The 22,432-nt window shown below is 50.0% G+C and overlaps 1 protein-coding gene across 6 annotated transcripts in view; it reads right to left on the bottom strand.

Moving 5' to 3' along the window:
• The window catches only part of NTRK3 (neurotrophic receptor tyrosine kinase 3), a 398,556-nt gene that overhangs the window by 307,776 nt on the left and 68,348 nt on the right, over window positions 1–22,432 (bottom strand). For all 6 annotated transcript variants that reach the window (XR_005796183.1, XM_040493712.1, XM_040493713.1 and 3 more), the window contains exons 2-3: window positions 15,768–15,842; window positions 14,858–14,929 (exon numbers count right to left, since the gene is read on the bottom strand). Coding sequence is in view for 5 of the 6 variants with exons in the window: in XM_040493712.1 (XP_040349646.1) it covers window positions 14,858–14,929; window positions 15,768–15,842 (147 nt within the window). In the remaining variant the exon portion in view is untranslated. The remainder of the gene's footprint in view (window positions 1–14,857; window positions 14,930–15,767; window positions 15,843–22,432) is intronic.

The following is a 22,432-nucleotide window of genomic DNA, read 5'->3' as shown; positions in this document are numbered from 1 at the left end:
GGAATACAAGAACATCTCTGTCTGGTATGGTCAGCACCTATCAGCAAAAGTTAACATATCGGCATCTCTGGTTTAAGAAAGCTCATTTTATCTTCCCAACTAGACTGAACAATCCAGTCCCACCTGAACCAAATCCCGCTTTAGAATCTCCATCCCTTCCCACCCCCCAGGCCACAGCACTGGCCATGGGGAGACGTTTCCATAGCACCGTTCACCTGTATTTAACAAGGCTCATCATAGCATTATGCATACAATCACCTAATATAGACCATGAATCTAACAATATTTGAATGTTTTAGGCTATTTTTGAGTTAGTTTCTGTCAATAACCCAACTACCATAAAATTGCCAGGAAAATCAGTGTTGGTATGCATTTCCCATGTAGCAGGAAAGTAACCAAAAAAAAAAAAAAAAAAAAAATCAAGGTGGTGATGGGTCTATGGAAAGTCTCAGAGCAGCATCAAAACTCTGAGGTCCGAAAACCAGGTAAGTCTCCTCCCAGGTGTCAGCAATTACTTAGGGAACAGCCCAGTATAGTGGAAAAGACAAGGCACTGGGAGTCTGAGACCAGGATCCTGGTTCCTACCTCCCTACTTCTAGCTATGTGGCCTTGGGTGACTCACTCTCTTCATTTCCTCAATGATAAGACAGATGAGAGTAATTGCTATTTCACCTTAATACTGCATGTTAAATAAGGTAGTACTTTTGAGAGTGGTTTCTAAAGCACTACAGCCATGTTGGGGATGAGCACATTGCTCAGGGAACTGGTCATCAGTCACAAGAGGAAACAGGTCCATGTCACTCTTGTAATACCACACCACACACTGACCACCCTCACTCTCTGTCTCCCTGCGGGCCCCCAGATACATCCACTCATTTCACAAGTGTACAGGAAGACCCAATAGGTGCCAAGCATCTTCAGGGCACATCAACGGAAGCGTGAGTATGGTACAACAAACATTACAAACTCCATGAAAGTCTCGTATGATCTAGAGAGATACAAAGGGAAAAGACCTAACATCTGTAAGGAACTCGCTATGTGTCAGGGATCCAAATGCATTCTCTCATCCAAGTCCCAAAACACAAGCCTGCGAGGGGGATGACTTTATCGCCAGAGGAAGAACCAGCTCGGAGAGATTACGTGTCTTGACCAAGGTCGTGCAGCTGCTCAGCAGTCTGACTGGGGACGGAGCCCAGTTCTGACGGACTCCAGTATCCGTGCCCCGAAACACGTTATGCCTCTTCTCAGCGCTTAACCAGAATAAGGGAGGGGAGGAAGGAGGGCAAGAAAATCCTAGGAGGGCCCCATGCCTCTGAAATCACCTAACAAATGCTGTTGATGGTCTTTGAAAAGACCAACACGGGCTCTCAAGTACGCCGAGTCATGGCCGTCGAGTGAGGCTTTCCGGAGATTCCTGAGGTCCAAGCAGAGACGGACACCAGTGAGAGAGACAAGGGGGGATAGAAGAAGGGAAGGATGGGAGAAGAGGGAAAGAGCAAAAAGAGAGAAAGCTGCTGGGGATCAGGCCTGGGGAATGCAATTATTAATATTCTAAATGGAGTTCTGACTGCTTAAGCTTTATTTAAGAACATGCCCAACTGTATAATTACAAGGCCTTAATTTGTTTTCTTTTCCGCACAATAAATAAGGAGCACACGGTTGATCTTTGCAAACACCGCCCTTGCTGGCATCAGCAGAGGCTCTTGATTGCAGACGGACAGCTGGCACGCAGAGGGGCAGCCCCACTGCCACCTGAAGGGGTGAGCTGCCTGCCCCCCGAGGCACAGCTGGGCACACCAGATGTGGGGAAGGACAAGAAGACCAAGGTTCCCTTTTATTTCAGGAGAATGCTACTGGGTGGGTGAGTAGGGAGGCCATCCCCCTGGATTCCCCCGTGGAGCAGGCACTGCTGGGGGCACCTAATTCTCAGTGGCCCTGACACAACACAGAAATGGGCTCACTGCGCCTCAGGGGAGGAAGCTGTTCAGTCTCTCAAAGGCAGAAGCCCACTTGCTATTGATGGCCCTGGGCATCAGACCTGCCAATGAGAAAAAGGAAACTAAGGATTCTGGGGGGGGGGGGGGGGGAACCTTTTTGTACTGCCTCCTTAAGGACCACAAGGCAAGATGGGGACGGTGGTCAAGCTGTCAGCCTGACTCCAGGTTCAGTGGGGGCTGCAGCACACAGTTCCCTCCACCCAGAATAGTCCCCACCCAATACCCCACCACCCAACCCCTCACCAAGCTTCTTCCAGCTGCTGACTCCCACCCCACCTCCCAGGTTTCAGACTGTCTATCACCATCCTAGAGGGCCTTCCCTGCTCACCCAAAGATGCAACACCTCCCTTTGTTAAGCAATCCCCGGGAGACCTTAGTCCCCATCACACTGTAGAGTAACTCCCTCCACCTTCTGCCTCTCTCTCCTGCCCCTGGCCCACCCACTGAAGCCAGAGACCTAAATGTAATTCATCTTTGCAGCTTTGCCTGGGATATACTAGGACCTCAACAGATGTTTCTGATGGGAATTAATGAATTCACATCTCAGGAAAATGCCACATGACCCCAAGGGCCACTATGAATAAACTTCACGAGACTCTAAGACACAAGGTTGGTCAGGGACAGCATGTGGCTGAGCCCCACTCTGTGGGACCCAATGCCCTTCTGATCCAGAACAGTCACAATGGCTGGATTACCTAGAAGCCCACCCGGGAAAGGGCAGAGGACGACAGCAAGTCCCAAGAGACAAAGGGGTTAACCCCAGGAAGAGACTTTTACAAATCCATCAAGAAAAAAACCAGGGAAAAAAAGACACGAGACTGCTGGCCTGCTAAGGAATGAAAAGGGACGAGAATTAATGATGACTCCAAAATAGCCACGAGACTAATCTCATTTTCTAAATCTGTCCTTAACAAGAAAAATGGAGAAAAGAGATGTGGACAAATGGAAAGTAATGAAGCCTTAGGGGAGGGGGAAAAGGGAAAGAAAATCTACTAAGAAAAATCAAGGCTGGAAAACATGGGCACATGGTCTAATCCCCAAGGCTAGGAGACACGGAGGCCACAGTGTTTACTCAGCATCAGACTGAGCTTTGAGAAAGCTGACAAGGTTACAAGAAAACCCTTAAAGCTCAGTCCAGTGGATCCTAGAGAACGGAGATACCTGAAATGAAAAAGCCCTATGCCGCACACAGGGTTTCGATGAAAAGAATCACACATCACAAACACTCTGGCTGGCAAGGTGCGCAGCCACACTGTCTGGGTCACGTTGGGTCCGCCCTAGGTGGATCAGAATGTTGCCCATAAAACAAAGTGAACAGAAAGAAGTTATCAGGGAGGACATCCTTAATCCCAGGACCACAGGGAGGCTGCAAGAGAATCACAAATGGACAAGAGGAAAGAAACTCAATTTAGGAAGCTGGCTACCTGCCTCCCTAGGGAACAAGATGCAAATTCTTTCCAGGGCTCCAGAAAGGCAATCACCCAGAGACTGAGGGTGTGACTTGACTAGAAATCAGAAGCAGCACATAAATACGTGGAGGCTAAGAAATTCCAGGTTGAAAATCCTGAGCTTGGCAAATTCTAGGATACAAAACACACTTGGGTTCTATGGAAGCAAGAAGGACCCGTCTGAAAGAGGCACAACAAATGATCTGTCTGGTGTCACCAGATGTTGTAGAGGCTGGGCTATGGGAAGAAGACCCCGGCAGATCTACAGAAATGACACCACTCGGTGGCGCAAGGCAGTGTCAGGTGCTGAAGCTGCACACACCCCAGCACAAAACCACGAGCTGTTGAGGCAGGGACCTTAGAGCTCATCTAATCTGGTCCATATCCTTCCACTTTTTTGTAGTAAGCTCCACCACCTGCAAATAGTCTTTCCTGGGGCTGGGGCCAAAGACAGCCAGGGCTGGGGCCATGCAAAGCAGCCTTGTCCGAAAACAGGCAAGTTGAAAGCCTCCTTCTCCTGCCTCCGTACATCATAAGGGTGGGTTTATCTCCACCTTTTCCATCACCAGGCTCCATTCTCTCTACTGAACACCCACCCTGTGTGATGCTCTGCTAACGGCCCCCCGAGTGCCAGCCGGGCATCACCCACCCACCTAGACCCTGCCGGCAGCCGGGTGTAAACAAGGACTTGGTTTCAGACACCCCCTTAGTATTCTCCCACGGGCCTTCTTCCAAAGCATCCGTGATCCTGAGAAGTGCCACTCTGAAGCTTACTGCCTGACCATCCTTCCCAGCCGGGTTCCAGAAAACGGACTCCTGCCCCCGCTGGACCTCGGGTGGCCACAGACAATAGATGGAGAGTGGAGTTATTAAAAGGGAAGGCTCTAGAGTCCCAGAGGCAGCCCACCCAGGGTTGGCTTGTCCCTGCCACTTAGTAGCTGTGTCAACTTGGGCAAGTCACTTAACTCTGTGCCTCAAATTCCCCATCTGCAAAATGGAGACATCAATGCCCACTTGCCATAAAGTGACGTGGGAAGTGCACAGAAAGCCGGGCACATAGTGCTGCACAGAAAGCTGGGCATACAGTGAGTGCTTCACTGATGTTAAGTCCATGGGACTCACTGCATCGGAGTGCCTGCCCTGTGGGGAGGTAGGGAGAGGGGAAGGACTGCAGCTTTTCCCGTGGCCCTGCCCCTTGACGATCCCAGATTTCCCAAAATGCTGAGGCCAGGCCTGGGCCATCTACAACACCGCTTCATTTTACAGACGTAAAAATGGACTGGATAGGTTAAGCGGCTCACCTAAGGTCACAGAACAATGCAGAAAAAGAGGAAAGTTCAAGGAGCGATCACCCAGCTGACAGCCAAATGGCACCTCTCAAAATGACAGCCATCCAGGCATCAAACGGCTCCCCACACCCGCGTGAGCCCAAACTTCAGCGTCTTCTTCCCTCCTGCCCACGAAGCAGACATACCATGGCACACGGTGCTGCCTCTTAATGATCTGGGGAAATCCTCCTCCAGTGACAAACGGTTCCGTTTCCACACCCTGTTCCCTTGGAATTCTTTCAGAGCTGACCTGCTGGCCAGACCCCATAGCCTGGAACCATGAACATGTGTCTCAATAGCTCCGGGAGGAATTTCAAGTGGGAAAAGGGCCGCTCTCACACCCCATGGAGAGCGGCAGCCCCTGTGTCATAAGTGCCCAGGCCCAGCCATCCAAGCCCACACCTCCTCTGAAGCCCAACCCCACTGTCACCTGCTCCACGAGCCTCCTAGCCACTCCAGCCCACCTCTGATCGACAGTCATACTTAAGAGTCTAAGCCAGCGGCCCCTCCGCTGCCTTGGATTGGAAGACTGGAAAAGGTCAACTTTGTGCAGAGTGTCAAAGGCGTGAGTGGTATCATGAGTAACACACAACCTCTATAGAGAACCACCACTGGGGCGCCTGGGTGGCTCAGTTAAGCATCCAACTTCAGCTCAGGTCATGATCTCACAGTTTATCGGTTCGAGCCCCGCGCTGGGCTCTGTGCTGACAGCTCGGAGCCTGGAGCCTGATTTCAGGTTCTGTTGTCTCCCTCTCTCTGTGCCCCTCCCGTTCGTGCTCTCTCTCTCAAAAATAAACGTTAAAAAAAATTTTTTTTAAGCCACCATTGGCTCACAATTTACTTCTTCGCACATATAAATTCAAGAAGGTATGGGGCGCCTGGGTGGCGCAGTCGGTTAAGCGACCGACTTCAGCCAGGTCACGATCTCGCGGTCCGTGAGTTCGAGCCCCGCGTCGGGCTCTGGGCTGATGGCTCAGAGCCTGGAGCCTGTTTCCGATTCTGTGTCTCCCTCTCTCTCTGCCCCTCCCCCGTTCATGCTCTGTCTCTCTCTGTCCCAAAAATAAATAAACGTTGAAAAATAAAAAAAATTAAATTCAAGAAGGTTCAAAGCCATCGCTGCAATAGCATCCGCCTCCCTTGTGCTCTGAGACCCCTTTCTGAGGGAGACAGAAAGGAAGAGAATGACAGCTAAGCACTGAGAGGGTCCCAGTACGTGCCCGCCCATGCACGGGTTATGGCCACCGTTATCCCTGGTTTATCTGTTTCTTTTCTTACTACAGCCAATGTTTAGGCCTTTCTCATACTGCATGTCCACAGAAGGTCAGCTGTGGCTTTGTCCCCATCAGCTTCCCAGCGAGACTCAGGATAATGGAGCAGCCTCTGTCTGAATGTAACATCCTGTGTCCCGTGACAAAGGGCAAAGAGACAGGAAAGCCCTACACAGGCTCTAAAAGCTTCTGTTGGAGAGAGGCATGGGACACACACACACATACACACACACACACACACACACACACATGCACGTGCATTGTTTTTATTGATATATAATTCACGTACCATATAGTTCACCCACTTAACCGTACGATTCGCTATTTTCTGGTACATTCACATGGTTGTGCAACCACTTTGAGGACATTTTTCATCGCCCCCAAAAAAGAAATTCCATACCATACCCAGTCTATTCCTAACCTATCTTAACTACAGTGAAGACCGTAAGTTATGAAAGTGTTCCTTTATGCCCAGGAAGAATATGGCGTAATATAAACCTCATTTGTCACATCTAGAATAGTAGTTTTAGGCACCCTGGGGCACCTGAGTGGCTCAGTCGGTTAAGCGGCCGACTTCGGCTCAGGTCATGATCTCACGGTTCGTGAGTTTGAGCCCCACGTCGGACTCTGTGCTGACAGCTCAGAGCCTGGAGCCTGCTTCAGATTCTGTGTCTCCCTCTCTCTCTCTACTCCTCCCCCACTTGCACTCTGTCTCTCTGTCTCTCTCTCAAAAATAAATATTAAAAAAAGAATTTGAAATGGCTGTGACCTGCTAGGTATAAACCACACATCCCAGCCACCACACGCCTGTCTCTAGGACATCCTCGGATAGGTTCTTAACTCAGGTCCACAGGAAGGCTATAAATCCCCCAAAATGCGTACAAAATGGTGTGCTGGGGCAGAGGGGGAGAACTTTTTCTGAGGAGAAATTGTACAGCTTTAACCATATTCTCCAAAAAAAAAAAAAAAAAAGAAAGAAAAAAGGATCAGAGTCACTCTCCTGGCTATGCCAAGGCCTCATATTCCCCCAAATAGCTGGTAAGCTCTGTAAGGACGGGAACCATGTCTTGTGCATGATAAATCCCCTAGAGCATGCAGCACTTAGAAGGGAAGGAACACAGGAGAGCCTTAATACATAGTTCTCTATGTATTTATTTGGCTGCATACTGAGAATGTGACTGTCACAGTGTAACCTCAAGAATCACAGCAACAACAGCTGACATATACTGCTTCTTATTATGGGTCACATATTCATCTCAATACTTCGTATGCATTAATCCATGTAATCTTGCTAACATAACAACCCTCTTACCCCCCGTATTTCAAACGAGGAGATTCAGGCACAGACTGATTCAGATTATGTTAAGTGACTTGCCCAAGAGGTACAGATATATGGAACAGAGCTGGAAGTTAAACTCGGGCAGTGTGGTGTGAGAGCACCTCTTAGCTACTCATCCAAAGAACCAAACTGGCTGATGGGATTTCGTGCGAGGCATCAGCTCGAGCACCAGGTTCGAGGGGACTTCTGAGCAGACAGAGCTGTAGGAGCAGAAATCTCAAAGAGAGAAGTTGCCTTCACTGTACGTTTTCATGTGACATTTCAGCAGAGTGGTGTTGTGATGGGATTATGTCCTATTTGCACATTTTATAGCAGTGTTATGGTAGAGGTGTTTTGTGTACATTATTTGCCCTGTATAGCCTTTCTTTTTAACACAGCTTCAATGTTCTCCACCATACACAGAGTGTGAGGAGGTCTGGCTAGAGAGGACCCGAGAATGGTCAACAGGACGATACGGTGGAAAGAATGTCACACTGCTAATACCAAGACCTGTGTTCTAGTCCTGGCTCAGTTCCTACCCATAGATCTTGGTCAGAATTCTTCTCTACTATAGAAGAAATCCACCCTCTCGTCCACAGAATGATCAAGTCAGACTAGCCAACAAATGGCTATGTCCAACAAAGAGCTACGGGCCACTTGCTATGGGACAGGTGTTATTCTAGGTACTGGAGCTACAGCAGAGAACACAAAGTCCCTGCTCCATGGAAACTGACATTCTCGCAGGGGACATGGGGTATAAACAATTTAACAGATAAATGAAAGAGATATTTCCACACAGTCGAAAGTAACAAGGGCCAGGGAAACTGTTAAGCCACAGGTTGTAATTGGGTGACAGGTGCATGACGAGAAGAAAGGCCACGGAAACTGGGTGGTCAGAGAGGCTGGGCGAAGCAAGGGGCATCAGAGAGAATGATGACAAGGAGCCAACCATGCATAGATCTGGGGCCAGTGGATCAGCAAGGACAAAAACTCCAAGGGGAGGAACGAACATGGCACATTCAGGGAACTGAAAGAGAGTTAGTTCATAAGGCTGCAGCAGAGGGACGCCTAGGTGGCTCAGTTGTTGAAGTGTCGGCTCGGGTCATATCTAGAGATTCCTGAGCTGAAGTCACGCATCAGGCTCTCTGCTGGCAGCGCAGAGCCCACTTCAGATCCTCTGGTCCCCTCTGTCTGCCCCTCCCCATGCCCGCACATGTGCTCTCTCTCTCTCAAAAATAAATATTTGAAAAAACTGAATTAAAATAAAATAAAATGGGCTGCAGCAGAGAGCAAGGGAGGAAAGTGCCAGGGAAGGAGACAAAGAGAGGAAACCAAAACAGCCCGAATCCTGTGGCCATGGTAAGGGGTTTAGCTTTTATTCTAAGTAACATGGGAAGTAATTGGAGGGCTTTAAGCCATGGAATGACACAACTGGATTTTTGTGTTTAAAATATCACTCTGGCAACGGTACTAGAAACGAAATGTAAGGAACAAAAAGTAAGAAAACCAGTTAGGAAGCTGTTGCCAGAGAGCCTGGACCAAGATGGTATATGGTGGGTAACCGGTGGAAGGATAGAAGAAAGCAGGCGAAGGGAAGAGAAGCAGCAAAATGACTCAGGAGATTCTCGTGTGAGTGATCTAGCGGGTGGTACTGCTTACAAAAACAGGAACCACCAAGGGAAACAGGTTTGGAGGGAGGAGGTGGACCGAAACCAACAATTCTGTTTTCGCCAAGTTAAGTGTGACCCAAATCTTAGCCACTCAAGTGGAGATGTCAAGCAGGAGATTTAACAAAAGTGGTTTAACATATGAAAGAAATCTAAAGGGCCAAGATGAAGGGCGCCCGGTGGCTCAGCCAGTTGAGCATCTGACTCCAGATTTCAGCTCAGGTCATGACCTCTTGGTTCGTGAATTCGAGCCTGATGCTGCGCAGACAGCTCGGGATGCACTCCCCCCACCTCTCTCGCTTTTTTTTTTTTTTTCCTCTCTCTCAAAATAAATAAACTTAAAGAAATAAAGAGCAGGGATGAGAGCAGAGACAGGAATATAAATTTGGGGGGTTAGCTCTAGAGCCCTTTCTGCTTTAATTACCTGTGATTATGGAGAATCAGAAACTAATGATCAGGGAAGAAGTCATTAATAACAGCAAAAACATATACTAAGTCTTTCATAAAGCACCATGTTAAGCACTTTCTAAGCATCATCTTATTGAAGGCTCAGGACAATCCCATGAAGTAGGAATTCTTACAATCCCTTCAAAACTCACGGAAATTCAGCAGCTTGCCTAAGTAAGGCATAGAAGCTTACTACGTAAGACGTGAAGGATCCAGATTTGAACCCCTGGTCCTTCTCTCTCTAAAACCCATGCTGTTAGCTACACAGTGCTCAATGGCTAAGTCCTCCAAGTGGAACAGAGGAGGTAGGGCACATGTGGGAGAAGCAGTAAGGGGATAAGAGTACCACTCGCCAATCCCTTTGGGACCTGGAGGAAAGTCCGTGCAGAGGGAAGAGGCAGGCAGGAAGGCAAAAGTCTACTGATAAAGTATCTACACATTGTCTCGTATCCCAGAATGGGGGATTACTTCAAGGAGAAAAAGCATTGAGTGATTTACAATACATAATGAATCAATCTCGCCACGTTTCCATCCCAATAACCTCGAGAGAAATGTACTGCCTTCTCAGTCAAGTTCTGAAATGGCAGGGACTCGGCCGATTCCTCTTTCCTACCCGCCCAGGGCCATTGACTTTCTCTCCTTGGGAACACAACACAGTTGACACAATCATGCTCCCATCAGGACATTCTCCCCCTCGTCGCCCCATCACACTCCCACACAGGTCAGCTCAGGGCTGGCTCACTCAGCTGAAGATCAAGCGTGCGTCTGCTTACGACAGAGAGGAACAACTTAATGTGGTACCCAGAGCTTTGTGAGCAAAAGCAAGAAACGGAACACCAGAGAAACCTGACCACAACAACTCGAAGGGATTAAATAAATTCTTTTGGCTTGCTGGAATCTCACATTGCATATTCTTGGAAATGAAGGAGCCACAGGCTAATCCTAAGAAGTCTTTTATAATAAAGATATTCAGGTTGTAACATAACTGTCGTTACAGGATTTGACCTGAATAGGAAAAGAAACCAAACAGAACTTTCTCAACAGAGGTCTTGGAGGATGGATGGTGATAAACCCCCAGGAGAAACAGCAGCTCTCTCTTATAAAACTTTAAAGACTCCCGCCCCTCTCTTAAGGAGTTCTTGCTGGAGAACCACAGGGAGAGACACAAACATGCCTGGTCTGTAGAACAATACACGGACTTCAGAGGCTTGGGGATCAGAGTCCAGGTCCTGGCTGTTCCGCTAACTACTGTGTGATCTTGGGAGCAGTCAGTTATGACTTCTGTGCCTCAGTGTTCCCATCTATCAAATGGGGATAGAGGAACCCTAACTTAGGGTTACCAAGAGGAACACGGTCGTATTTGCAAAAAGCACCGGGCATAGTCCTTGGCACAGGGTCAGTTCTCAGTCAACACTAGCCTTTCCTTCTTCTCTCCTGACACTAGCCTTTTTATGCTATTTTCTAACCACCTTAAGAAGAAAAAAAAATTTTTAATTTCTTCAGTGAAAAATATTGCCCCTTCTGGCCCATGAGGTATAACGGAAAGATTCCTGGAAAGAAAATCAGAGGACTTCACAGTAGTTCGGCTTCTACTCACAAGTGAGACCCTCTCTAGCCCTGCCTCCTGGGCTGCCTACCACCCTCCCCCAGCCAGCATGGGAATGAGAGTTCAAGGAGATAATGTGGGAAAGCACTTCGAGAACTCTAAAGTGCTCCACAGATGGAAGAAAATATCACCATTTTAGTGCAGTTCAGAGACAGACGTCTACATTATTCGGCTTATGGGGACCCCAGACTGCAAAGATCCGGCCGATGTGAGCCACGCCAGAGAAAACAAACCCCCAAAAAGGAAGAGATGAGCCAGCTGCAGAAACGGGGCTGGGAAACTTGGCAAATAATCCAAGTTCACTAGCGCGGGTGGATGTGGATGTGGATGTGGTCTCCAATCGGATGGAAACCAAGGGTAAGCTCATCAGCCGAATCGTCTGGGTCCTTTCTGAAACTAACATCATCAGAGAGGGGTGTTCAGGGAGTCTAGAGCAGGGGGACTAAATGGAAAGAACAGAGAATCTTTCCGGGGTCATGCATCAGTATTCAAGGAAGAAAGACACGAGAGATTGCAGAGGGGAGTATCCCAGGCTCCAGACAGATGGACTGCACTGCAGGATATATGACTTTTCCAGAACAAAGTCGCGGTCAGAATCATCAAGGCCACTTGGTCCCCCCTCTTTGGTTCTATTATCACCACCATGAGTAACAGTAATTATTATCACTATTAACGACTGCGGTTTCTGAACCCTGACCATTTATTGGTCACTGTGCTAAGTGCTGCGTGTGCCTCCTTAACCTCATCTTCCCCACATCCCATCCGCAAAGTGTGCCCATTTTACAGATGAGCAAATAGCTATTCCAATTATCCACTTGGAAGATCTTTATCCTTAAGAATCCTTGATCCAGGAGCTAAGAAAAGGATCTAAGGGTCAAAGACACGCCAGTGTCTCAGAAAGGCTCTCCCTGGGTGTAGATGAATCACAATTTCCTTTTCTCAGGCTCAATAAAGGACAGAGAAAAACCTGAAGCAGTCAAGAAAAGGTGGTCAGTCACTCATAAACCTTGAAGTAGGACACAAGAGTCCTCCTCTCCAGCCTCCTTCGTGACACACAACTTGGCCTCAACATCATTGGTTCATTTTTCTGCCCTGAAGAAGAAGCAGACCCTGAGTGATGCAACAGCAGCTTAGAAGTGGGCCCCCCCCCCCCCGCAGAGCCAATCAGGACAATTTAGATAACTTGACATCAGTACAGAGGGTGATGATTTCACTTCCTGCTTCTTATTCCGTACAGAGGAGACAAGAAAAGACTTCTCAGCCATCACCTAAAAAAAAAAAGAAAAAGAAAAAAGCCGCCAAGCCAGGGCTCGGCAATTAGTGTTGGAGTAAGTGATCATCTTGTGATTGCTCAGCTGGGGCCCAAGACTTGTAACTGCATTTAGAGTACAGAAATAGAAGATGCTGCAAGGGAGCAGAGAAACCTGGCCCGTTTGCCAGGAGAAAAATGTCCTGAAGCTGCTGGGAAATTCACTCACTTGGGATCGGGGGTGTGTCCTCATTAAGTGGGAAAAGTTAACCAATAAGCCCATCGATGAAGTCCACCTCCTTCACTCCTCTGTGGAGTGTCCACTGTAGCTTCCTCTCGACAGGTGCTAAATCTCTCATACCAAGCTAAGCATCCCAACTGGCCTCTGATGTACAGCCAGGCCCAAATTGGGGGTAGATTGATTGTAGCCCATCCTTCTTGCCAACAGCAAGCACTTTGGCAAAAGCTGCCCGATGCTACCAGGAGAAAACAGGGCCCGAGGTCATGGGCAGGCTCCCAGTTATCAACAGAACCACTCCAACCAGACCCGTTCTGCCCACCAAACCTTGGGACTCTTACAAGCCCCACAAGCCTGTCACGGCCACCACCCAACAGACCCCAGATCATCCCCAAGGAGACCATGGGTCACACCTTTCTTGCAGGATCTCAAGGGTAAGTCAAAGGAATGTTCCAGTGCACTTCAGAGATGCGCCCCTGCTCCCATTTCTGGGGCCCAAAGAAAACTGAGGGATCCCAAAGCCCCCTCGATTTTCCTGAGAGCTGCAGGTAACCCAATGCCTTAGAAGTCTCTAGGGCATAAGCACCCGGCCTCTGTCCTCTCCCATGTTGACAGCTTCCCTCCCCCAAGTGTGACTACCACAAACTGGTACTCCATGTGCCATATTCTGCGCATGGAGATGTTCTGTTTGGCCCGTGGGGTAGAGGGGTTTTGTCTTCAGTTGCCAGCATTTAAAACTTGAGTGGTTTCGCTGGACCTCCAACTGTTTTTGAAAAAACAGTAAGTCTGGCAACGCGAGGCCCCCACCCCCACGCAACAGCAGCATCAGCTGGCTGCCCCTTCAGAGGGGACATGTGGTCCCCTGCCTCCACCGTCCCCACGTGACCTGCCATGGGCGGTTAACTTTGTGAACTTTGAACGAGTTAGCATGAAAAGAAAGACTTCTCGGAGGTCAAAAGCTTCTTCCCCTGGGATATTTTACATTGAAATTCAAATCCCCAATAAAATAAACACCTGGAGCATCTGGTCCAAGGCCCTCCTCTGGTTCCAGCTACGCCTCCAGCTGCAAAGAACACACATGAGGAGAATCTCACCACAGATGCTAGACTAGGATAAGGGGCAACAGCTAAATGGGACATTTGGAAAGGAGGTCTCGTCCCCCACAGCTAATATGTCAGGGCCTGAGCAAGGGCCTTGCGGCATGCCAGTTCCAGATGGAGAAAAGAAAGGTGAGCACCAAGCAAGGGTGGCCATAACTGGTGTGTGTGTGTGTGTGTGTGTGTGTGTATTCACGGATTACTTACTATGTGCTTGAGAAAGCACACAGAGGAACAGAGGGTGAGGCCAGGACCTCCAAAGGGAACCACCCCCACCACCACAATCCTCCATGGTCTCTGCTTTCTCCCCTCCTCCCTTCCCGCCACTTTCTGAGAGCTTCCTCTGGATGTTCTGCCTCTTCACAGGACACTCCTATCCAGCAGACTGCCCTCCTCTCATCAAATGCAAAATGCCTCAGCCAGTACAACTCTCCTGTGGCCAAAGGAAAGATTCACCTGCACGTCACTGCTCCATTTTCTCCCCAAATACAACAGACTCCTGCCTCTCCACCTGGTTCCTGCCGAATCTCTACCCTCTCAGGAACGTGCCCAGTGGATGTCCAAGGTGGCCACAGGTCCAACCAGAGCCAACCCTGAGGAGGCCCTTCCGCCATCAGACACGGAAGGCAGAGGGAAAGAAGCGGTGGAGGGAGGTACAGACAAGAATCTCACCCAGAGCCGTGCGACCCGCAAACTGTCCCAGACAAAGCTGTGTGACCTCTTATGCAGGGGTCTCCATTCTCCGAGCCCTTCTCCACGGAACCCAGAGCCTATTCAGACACAACACTTGGTCTGCCCCTGCCTTGCCTCTTTTTCCAGCCCCACCTCAACACACAGCCGCACATGCACACACACACACACTCGGACCTACAAATGCTCTCAGAAGCATAGCGTTCACATCACAGATAAGTGGAATATCTTATTTACATTCCCATCAAATTGCAAATGAAAAACAAACAAACTTGGGAGTCAGGAGACTTTCCCCCTCCAAGCCCTGGTTTAGGCTTTTCCTTCTGACAGGAACCTTAGAGATCCTCAAATCCCAAACCCTCACTGTAGGAGGTAAAGCTGGAGGCCCAGGGCACACAGTGACAAGGCCAGGCCCAGACCTCAGGTCTCCAATTCCGCCGCCCAGCACTCTCCTGCCACGCGCCCCCTCCGGCTCCCTGCAGCCCAGGTCCCAGCTCTACTCACATATAGCGCAAGTGAGGGTTCTTGGCGAAGGCTCTGGGCTGGATGCTCCGAAGTCCTGAGTTCTTGATGGTCCTGGAGAGAGAGAAAAACAGGGTCAGCAGAGCCTACAGAGCACCGGGACGTCTGCTCCCAGCTGAGCTGACAGAAGGTCGCACCAAGGCTGCGCCTGCAGCCGCCCCTGTGAACTGAATGCATTTCCTCATCTGCCAGCATCACCAGGGGCCCAGGGGATGGTATCTGGACTCACACCCCACCGGGACCCGGGAGAGGGATCCGGATGTGCCCGCAGCGGTCGGCAAGCAGGTAACAACAACCGGTCTCCTCCTCAAGAATCTGGTCCAGTGACTGTCCCTACTCCCTCTCCAACCCCAAGTGCCCCAGAGCCACTAACACCTAGAGTCAGAAGGAGGTGGCTGGGAATGTGGCACTTTGGGGGGTATACCATTAGCCAACCACAGGGTTGAGGCAAGAACACTAGTCCGGAGACCTGGGTTCAGGTCCTGCCCTGAAACCCTAGCTACTGGTGAGACCACAGAACACCCTTGCTTTCTAGGCTGAGAGGAAATGGGGGAGGGGGAGGGCGTGGCCTCTGAAGGCCAGGACATCCCCCAAGTAGGTGGTACTGACTCTACTAAAAGAGAAACAATGGAGCAAAGTGCAGAGGAGAGCTGGCAGTGCCCAGCACCCCTCCGCAGCCCCCCACCCCCCTCCCACCTGTGACCCCACCCAGCCCAGGAGGCAGCCTGACATCCCCCCCATACCCACCCATCACCCCACCAGTGACCCCACCCAGCCCTGGGGCAGCCTGACATCCCCCTACCCCCATCCCCACCCATGACTTCCCAGTGACCCCACCCAACCCTGGAGGCAGCCCAAAGCCCCCGCTGAGACGGAGACCAGGCACACTCACAGCTTCTGGAGGCCGGTGTAGAGCTCCATGTCCACTGCATTGAGTGTGTGCAGGCCCCGCCAGTTCTCTATGTGTCTGCGGGGGAGGAGGAAAGACAGGGTTCAGGTCGGCCGGGGTCCACAGGAAAGGTGCCATCTTCAGAGCCAGAGAGACCCGGCTACGAATCCCGGATCGCCTACACACTAGCCAGGCCTTCTGCCAAGCGGCCAAGGGTCTCTGAGCCTCGGTTTCTCCCTCTGTGAGGGGCTATGCACACCACCTGCCTGAGGAGATCGTCACGGGACCCAGAGCACCTGGCCCAGGGACAACATTTAGTGTCCCCTCTCAGCTCCAGAAAGCTCTCCTTTTTTAAAGACTCGAAACTCAGCTTCCCGGTTGGGCTTCGTGACTTAGTTTCCCTTCTTCTAAGGACATGCTCATTTTCTTAGCGGTCCAGAAAGACAATACAAATGATACGGTTTTTAAAGGGGGGAGGGGGAGAGTGGCTGGACAGTGGGCATGGCTTTCGAGTGGAAGAGCCCAGGAGGAGTACACACCGGATTCAGGTCCCCCAGGGTCCAGACACTGACCGCCTCGTTTCGGTGACCCCAGCCTAACACATCTGGAGTTCAAGAACACTAATAGTTTGATTGGGCAGAACCAACTCCAGAAAGTGGACAGGCTGGGGACCAGGGAGGCGCCACGGCGTCACAAAAGGAAGTGAGACCAAGGAGCCCGGCTCCGGCTTCACCTCTGGGACCTAAGGACCGGTGGCCGTGAGCAAGAGATACGATCTTTCTGGGCCTCTTTTGTCTTCATGTGCAAAGGGAGAGGGTTTACACTAGATCAGCAGTTTCTCTCCTCACAAAGGTCTCCGCTTAGAACTTTCTCCCAAGGGACCTCATGTTTAAGGAGGCTTGCACGGAGCAGGCACACTACATTTACTAAGTAATAATTAATTCATCTTCTCCGATTTATTCATCGGAGATATAAATCACCATTAACCAGAGCTTTTTATCGAAAGACATAAACCAGCACTAACTCGTCCAGTAGATAAGCTCCAACCCAAAGCAAAGGAACTGGGAAGTTCTGTAAGCACAGGAGGCTGGCCTGTCCTAAGTTTGATTCCTGTTCTTTTTTCCTTTTTTTTTTTGATATTGACCAAATGCCAGACACAAACATCCTCCAACTCAGCCATCCAACTACTGATTATTAAGACCCTTTCCAACTCTAGGGTTGTGCGAGAAATTACCATTCATACACCTCTCTGTCCCAAGGAGCTGCGAGGGGCCTCAGGGGAAGGCCCTCTGGGGCCCACCCACCCTCCTGGGATCTGATACTCCCCCCGCATTAGGGCCCCTGAGGTCAAAGTACCCTCTCAGCTCATCCCGCGACACCGCTATCCAAGGCGCACTGAGGCCAGAAAAGTGGCAGCCACCTTCCCCAGACACCTCCTCCCCGGCCCCGCCCCACCCGTGGCTCTTCCGTCTGCCATCAAGTAGAGACAGAGCCAGGAAGGCCGCAGGGCGGCGGTGGCCAGGGCCTCTGGAAGCATTTCAAAGCCTCACAGTGACAAGGTGTGCAGAGAGCCCGTTTTGTACCACATTCTCTCGGGGCTCCTGCTGAGCAGCCAGACACACTGGCATCTGCTGGGGACATGGACCAGGTGGCCAGGTCGGGACCGAATTCCAACTCCAAAGTCCTCTCCCTGGAAGTCTCGCGGCCCCAGGGCAGTCTGCTGGGTCTGGTCCTGCCAGGGCAGGGACCCTGGCTCCGTTTAAGGTGAAAAGGAATACCAGAAGGAATAAAATGACCTGTGCCAGTGCCCCCCAGGTGTGTTCACTGGACCATCAGTCCAGGTAAACTCCCAAGTAGGTCACACTGTTCCTAAAGACAACCATTCATTCACAGGAGCCCAGCTGCAGGCCAGGATCTGCTCCCAACAAGCAGCTGTCAATCAACTGCTTAAATAAATGAAACCATTTTTCTTAGGCCACAATAGAAATCCGTAAATGTGTCTCTATTATGGTTGAGTTGGCAATCATCACTGCAATCTAACACTTTGCCCTTCTCGGCCCTCACGGCCACACTTACCCTTATGGCCACACATTGACCCCTCCTCGACATAGGCACACACTGAGGTATGGCAGTGCAATGGGTGAACTCTTTGGTGCAAAGGGTTCCCTGGTTACGAGGCGATGGCCCCTGCTTCCTCTGTTGGGTCTGAGTTTCCCTATAAGGGGGAAGAGCATTTTCACAGCCACGGCGCCACGGTGTGGTGAGGAGTCTAGGCTCTAGAGCCAGGTCAACAAAACCACAGCTGCAACAAAACCACATCCACTTGCCTCGAGCCAGGCTGCCAGGATACGGCCTGGCCCCGTCGCTGCCTCTGCCTATGTGACCCTGTCCACGTTACTCCACCTGTCTGAGCTTCGGTTTCCTCATCTGTCAAACGGGGTAATAAAATACCTCCAGCATAAGAACGAGAAGTGGATGGAAAAGACGAGGTTAGAAGCCCCGTACGACAGCTCGGGACACACAGTAAGTCCTCGGGGAATGCTAGCCTGGATGGTTATTTTTAACCCTGTGCTTCGCTGAAGCTGAGAAGTCTTTTCAAGCTAAAAACGGCATCATCATGGTTCTGCTGGAAGTTGTCACTTCTCAGCAATCATTGATAAAAACTCCATGTGGCAGAAAAATGGAGGGGCAGTAAATCTGTCATTTATGACCTCCAGGAAAACTGTTCAAGCAGAAATTATGAACAGGTTCAGGGAATGCACAGCCGGCAGCTCGGAGCAGGTTCCGAGGGACGCGGGGGCGGCAAAGGTGCAGCCTGACATTTGTGCATGACATGGGCCGGGCACCTGCCAAGTTCTCCTATGACTCACCGCTGGGACCCCGCCCCCGGGGGGCCGGGGGGGGGGGGGGGGGGGGGGGGGGGGGGGGGTGGTCAGTTACGGTAACTATGCTGGCTGCCACGTGTTAAAAGTTTGAGTGGAAAAGGCAGGCTCTAAAAATAAAATAAATAAAAATATACAAATAAAAATACAATTAAAATAACAAATGGATAAACAGAGCAAATTTGGTTTGCTTTTGTTCGTGGTAAATAGTAGTGACCTGGGCCTAGTACGATTGATTATATGTGGCTTCTTTTATTGTGGTTTTCTGGGCTTCCAGGATGTCTTCCCTGAGCGCTTATTTTACCGCTTGAAAAACTATCCATAATGATCATTTTTTAAAGGAAAGTGAGGCACTTGAACCTGTGCAGGGCAGTCACCGGTCACTGTGTTCCAGGGCCCCCCGCTGTGCCAGCCAATCCCTACGGAGGCATCCCAGGAGCCCACCTCACCGTGGGAAGAACTCCGAGCCCTGCCGGGAACAGGAGTCAGTGGGACTACGAGACTCAGTGCTTGTCCGCTCCAGCACAGAGTATAGGGTGGTGGCTGGCCCTGAAGAGACCTGTAGCCTTGTGCTCAATCTGTGTGCTTCCATCATAAGCAGCGAGGGCTGGGGGCAGAAAGGAGGCAAGATGGTGGACTCTAGGCTCCCGTCCTGACTAAATTACCTCCAGGGGAGTCTTTTTATACCGTTGCTCTCAGCAGGAAGTGATTCTGCCCCCACCCCCACCCCCAAGGAATATTTGGCAACGTCTGCAGACATTTCTGTCAGTCATGACTTGGGGGTGCGGGCAGGGAATGATGCCAGCATCTAGTGGGCAGGGGCCAGACATGCTCCTAAATGTTCCACAAACACTCAGGACAACAAAGAATTATTGGCTCTAAATGTCCATATTGGGAAGCCCTGCTTCATTATAAAGGCTTCTGTCTTGAGATCACCATTGAAGAATGCATTCCACAGCTTAAAACAGCAACAACTTTGATAATGGCTGCTTTGCAGCAAATACTAAGGGGCCCCAGGCCAAAACCAGAAAGCTTGCCTCTAGGTCCCTGGGTCCAGGTGAGAAGAGAAAATCAAAAGCCATGGCTCCCAGACCCCCTCAAGTCAAGGGCATTACTTGAGGAAATAAGGGACTCTTTGGCACACTGGACCAGGGGCAGTTACACATCCCCGAAGCAATAACGGTCTCCTCTTGTCCGGCTCAGCCTGGAACCCACCAGCCAAGAGCTTTCTCCATCACTGAGAGTTCCTCTTCTGCATGGCTTAGTCCTGCATGGAAATGGGAGTGCTCCAGCCTGAGAATCAGCTCGGGGCCCTGTCCCTCCTCTCGGGCCACCGCCCTCCCTGGACACCCCAGAATCCCAACGCTTCGCCAAGAGCAAATGTGCAACACTCTTCCAGAGAGAAGGGAGGAAGTGAGGCTTAATTCATGATAATGTTGAGCAACCAAGCCAGAGCCAGGCTTAGGGGAGCATCTTGGAAAACCTCAGCGAGGTCTAGGTGAGCCTCTGTGGTCAAAGAACACGCTGCTGTCCGGTGGACTGGGGTTGGGCGTGTGCGTGGCCTCTTCAGGAGTAGAAGAAAAACTATCAGAAATGAAGTCACCCCCAGCAATTCACAACAACAGCATGCAGTCCTGAAATCAGACAGCTGCTTCACACCCATTCTGGGGATGAACTAGGGCACAAGCGAAATATTAATTAAGATATCCACAGAAAATATAAAAAGCCTTTGTGCTAGAATAAATCTGACTGTGCTTTTTGTACCATAGCTTTTTTTTTTTTCTTCCTTCTGTTTGGCTTGAGCCAATATGGAAATGAATTGGCAATCTCCAGGCACATAAAAATTAGATGGTACAGTCTGTGTGGTCCATATTTTAATTAAAAACATGTCATGTGGATATGTTTAAGAGTTGTTTAGAATTCCAATATTTAAGTACTATACATAGAAAACTCTAGAACACGGACACATCTACCCCCCTTCCATCATGACGGGACTGAAGTTCATGCAAAGGCCAAGACAGGCCTGACAGAACTCTCCTCATCACCTGGACGTTGGGCAAGACAAGGGATTAGCTGGTGGCACAAGACAGCATCCTTCCTTCCTCTACACATGGCAGGCCGGTATTACCTCATTTCTGCAATCTTCTCTCTCTCCTCCCTTGCACTAAGACCGCTGTTATTTGCACTGGGATTTCTCACTGCTATTAATGATCTGTTCTTCATAACCAAATTTTCCGGACAACTAAATTTAAATGCAAAACCTCTGCATGTTCAACCTCCTTGCTAGATGTTTCTTTTTGCCCGAAAATGCATTACACACCTCCTTGACTTTTTAAGCAGAGGAGACAGAACATGACTTACATTTTCTTGATGATCTGGGATCATCATGACCAAGCTAACTAGTCTGCTGAGCTATAACACAGTGACACCTTCAGAGGTTCCTGAAGCATGCAGAATTTACACCTCTACCCAAATGGCCCTACCCGGACATGATTCCTAAGTCTTAATGGTGATTGTATCCATTTGCAGCAGCTTTCTGGCTCTTTCTTTGCTATCCGGCTGTGGGCCATCACCCCTTAGACACCTCCCCGAGGTGTCGGCCTTTCCTCCCCTGAAATGCACTGCGACCGATCTGCTCCGCAGCCCCTTGGAGCACAGAGGTTGAGCGGTGGGCACCCTGGAGGCAGGGTGACCAGGAGCCAACACCCAGCTCTGGCACTTGGAAGATGGATGCCCCTGGGCCACTTACTCAAGGCTCTCCGGTCCTCAGTGTCCTCACAGGAAATCTGGTTGGTGTGAGAATTAGATGAGGCAAATGTCTTAGTCCCCAGTTCAATGTCGACGCATAGCATCTGAGTGATTAACAGCTGATTCCATCACTACTGTTGGAACCACATAAGTAAAAGTAAATAGAATCTGTGTAAAGATCTAAGAGAATAGGGGCACCTGGGTGGCTCAGTCGGTAAAGCGTCCAACTTTGGCTCAGGTCGTGATCTCACAGCTGTCAGCTCAGAGCTTGGAACCTGCTTCAGATTCTGTGTCTCCCTCTCTTTCTGCCCTGCCCTGCTCGTACTCTGTCTCCCTCTCTCTCAAAAACAAGTAAACGTTAAAAAAAAAAAAATCTAATTCTCCTGAACACATTGAGAAACAAAGTTTCCTGATTTGGAAAATTAAATGCTTGAGCTGTAAAAAAAAAAAAAAAAAAAAAAAAATCTAAGAAAATATAAAAAAAATAAACACACATGTGCATATGCATGTGTACACACACATGAATAGGTAGATGCTTGTCCCTATTTTCTTTGTTCCTAATCTCCTTTCTGGATAATTAAGGCGAACAGGTAAGTGAAGCATTCTTAGAGGTGTAGTCGATTGACATTTTCCTGGGGACACCTAAGTGGACACACTAATATCACGTTCCGTATATCCGCTCTGGGAGGTGTATCCTGGCAGGCGGCAGCTGAAACAGGCATTTCTCAGATGTTCCTATATCCGAGTATTCCACTCCTCCAACACAGACCCTAAAAGCTTCAGCGAACAAGGCTGTGCACACCTGTCCCTTCTCGCCGGACGGTCCGGGTCAGACCTGAGGCCCCCACCCCCTTCTCCGAACCCTGACTCCAGGATGCGGGCCTGAAATGAAGTACGGAGCGGAGTACCTAGGGGAAGCCAGCCTGGGATTCCATTCCTTAACAAATCAGCACCAGAGCACACGCACGCACGGGCACGAGTACGTACGTCCGCACGCACGCACGCATGCACAATCACAACGAATGTGCCGCGCATTTG

The sequence above is a fragment of the Herpailurus yagouaroundi genome, unplaced genomic scaffold, assembly GCF_014898765.1.
Source record: "Herpailurus yagouaroundi ecotype Mexico unplaced genomic scaffold, PumYag 185, whole genome shotgun sequence".
Lineage (NCBI taxonomy): Eukaryota > Metazoa > Chordata > Mammalia > Carnivora > Felidae > Herpailurus > Herpailurus yagouaroundi.
This window is presented reverse-complemented; position numbering and strand designations above follow the sequence as displayed.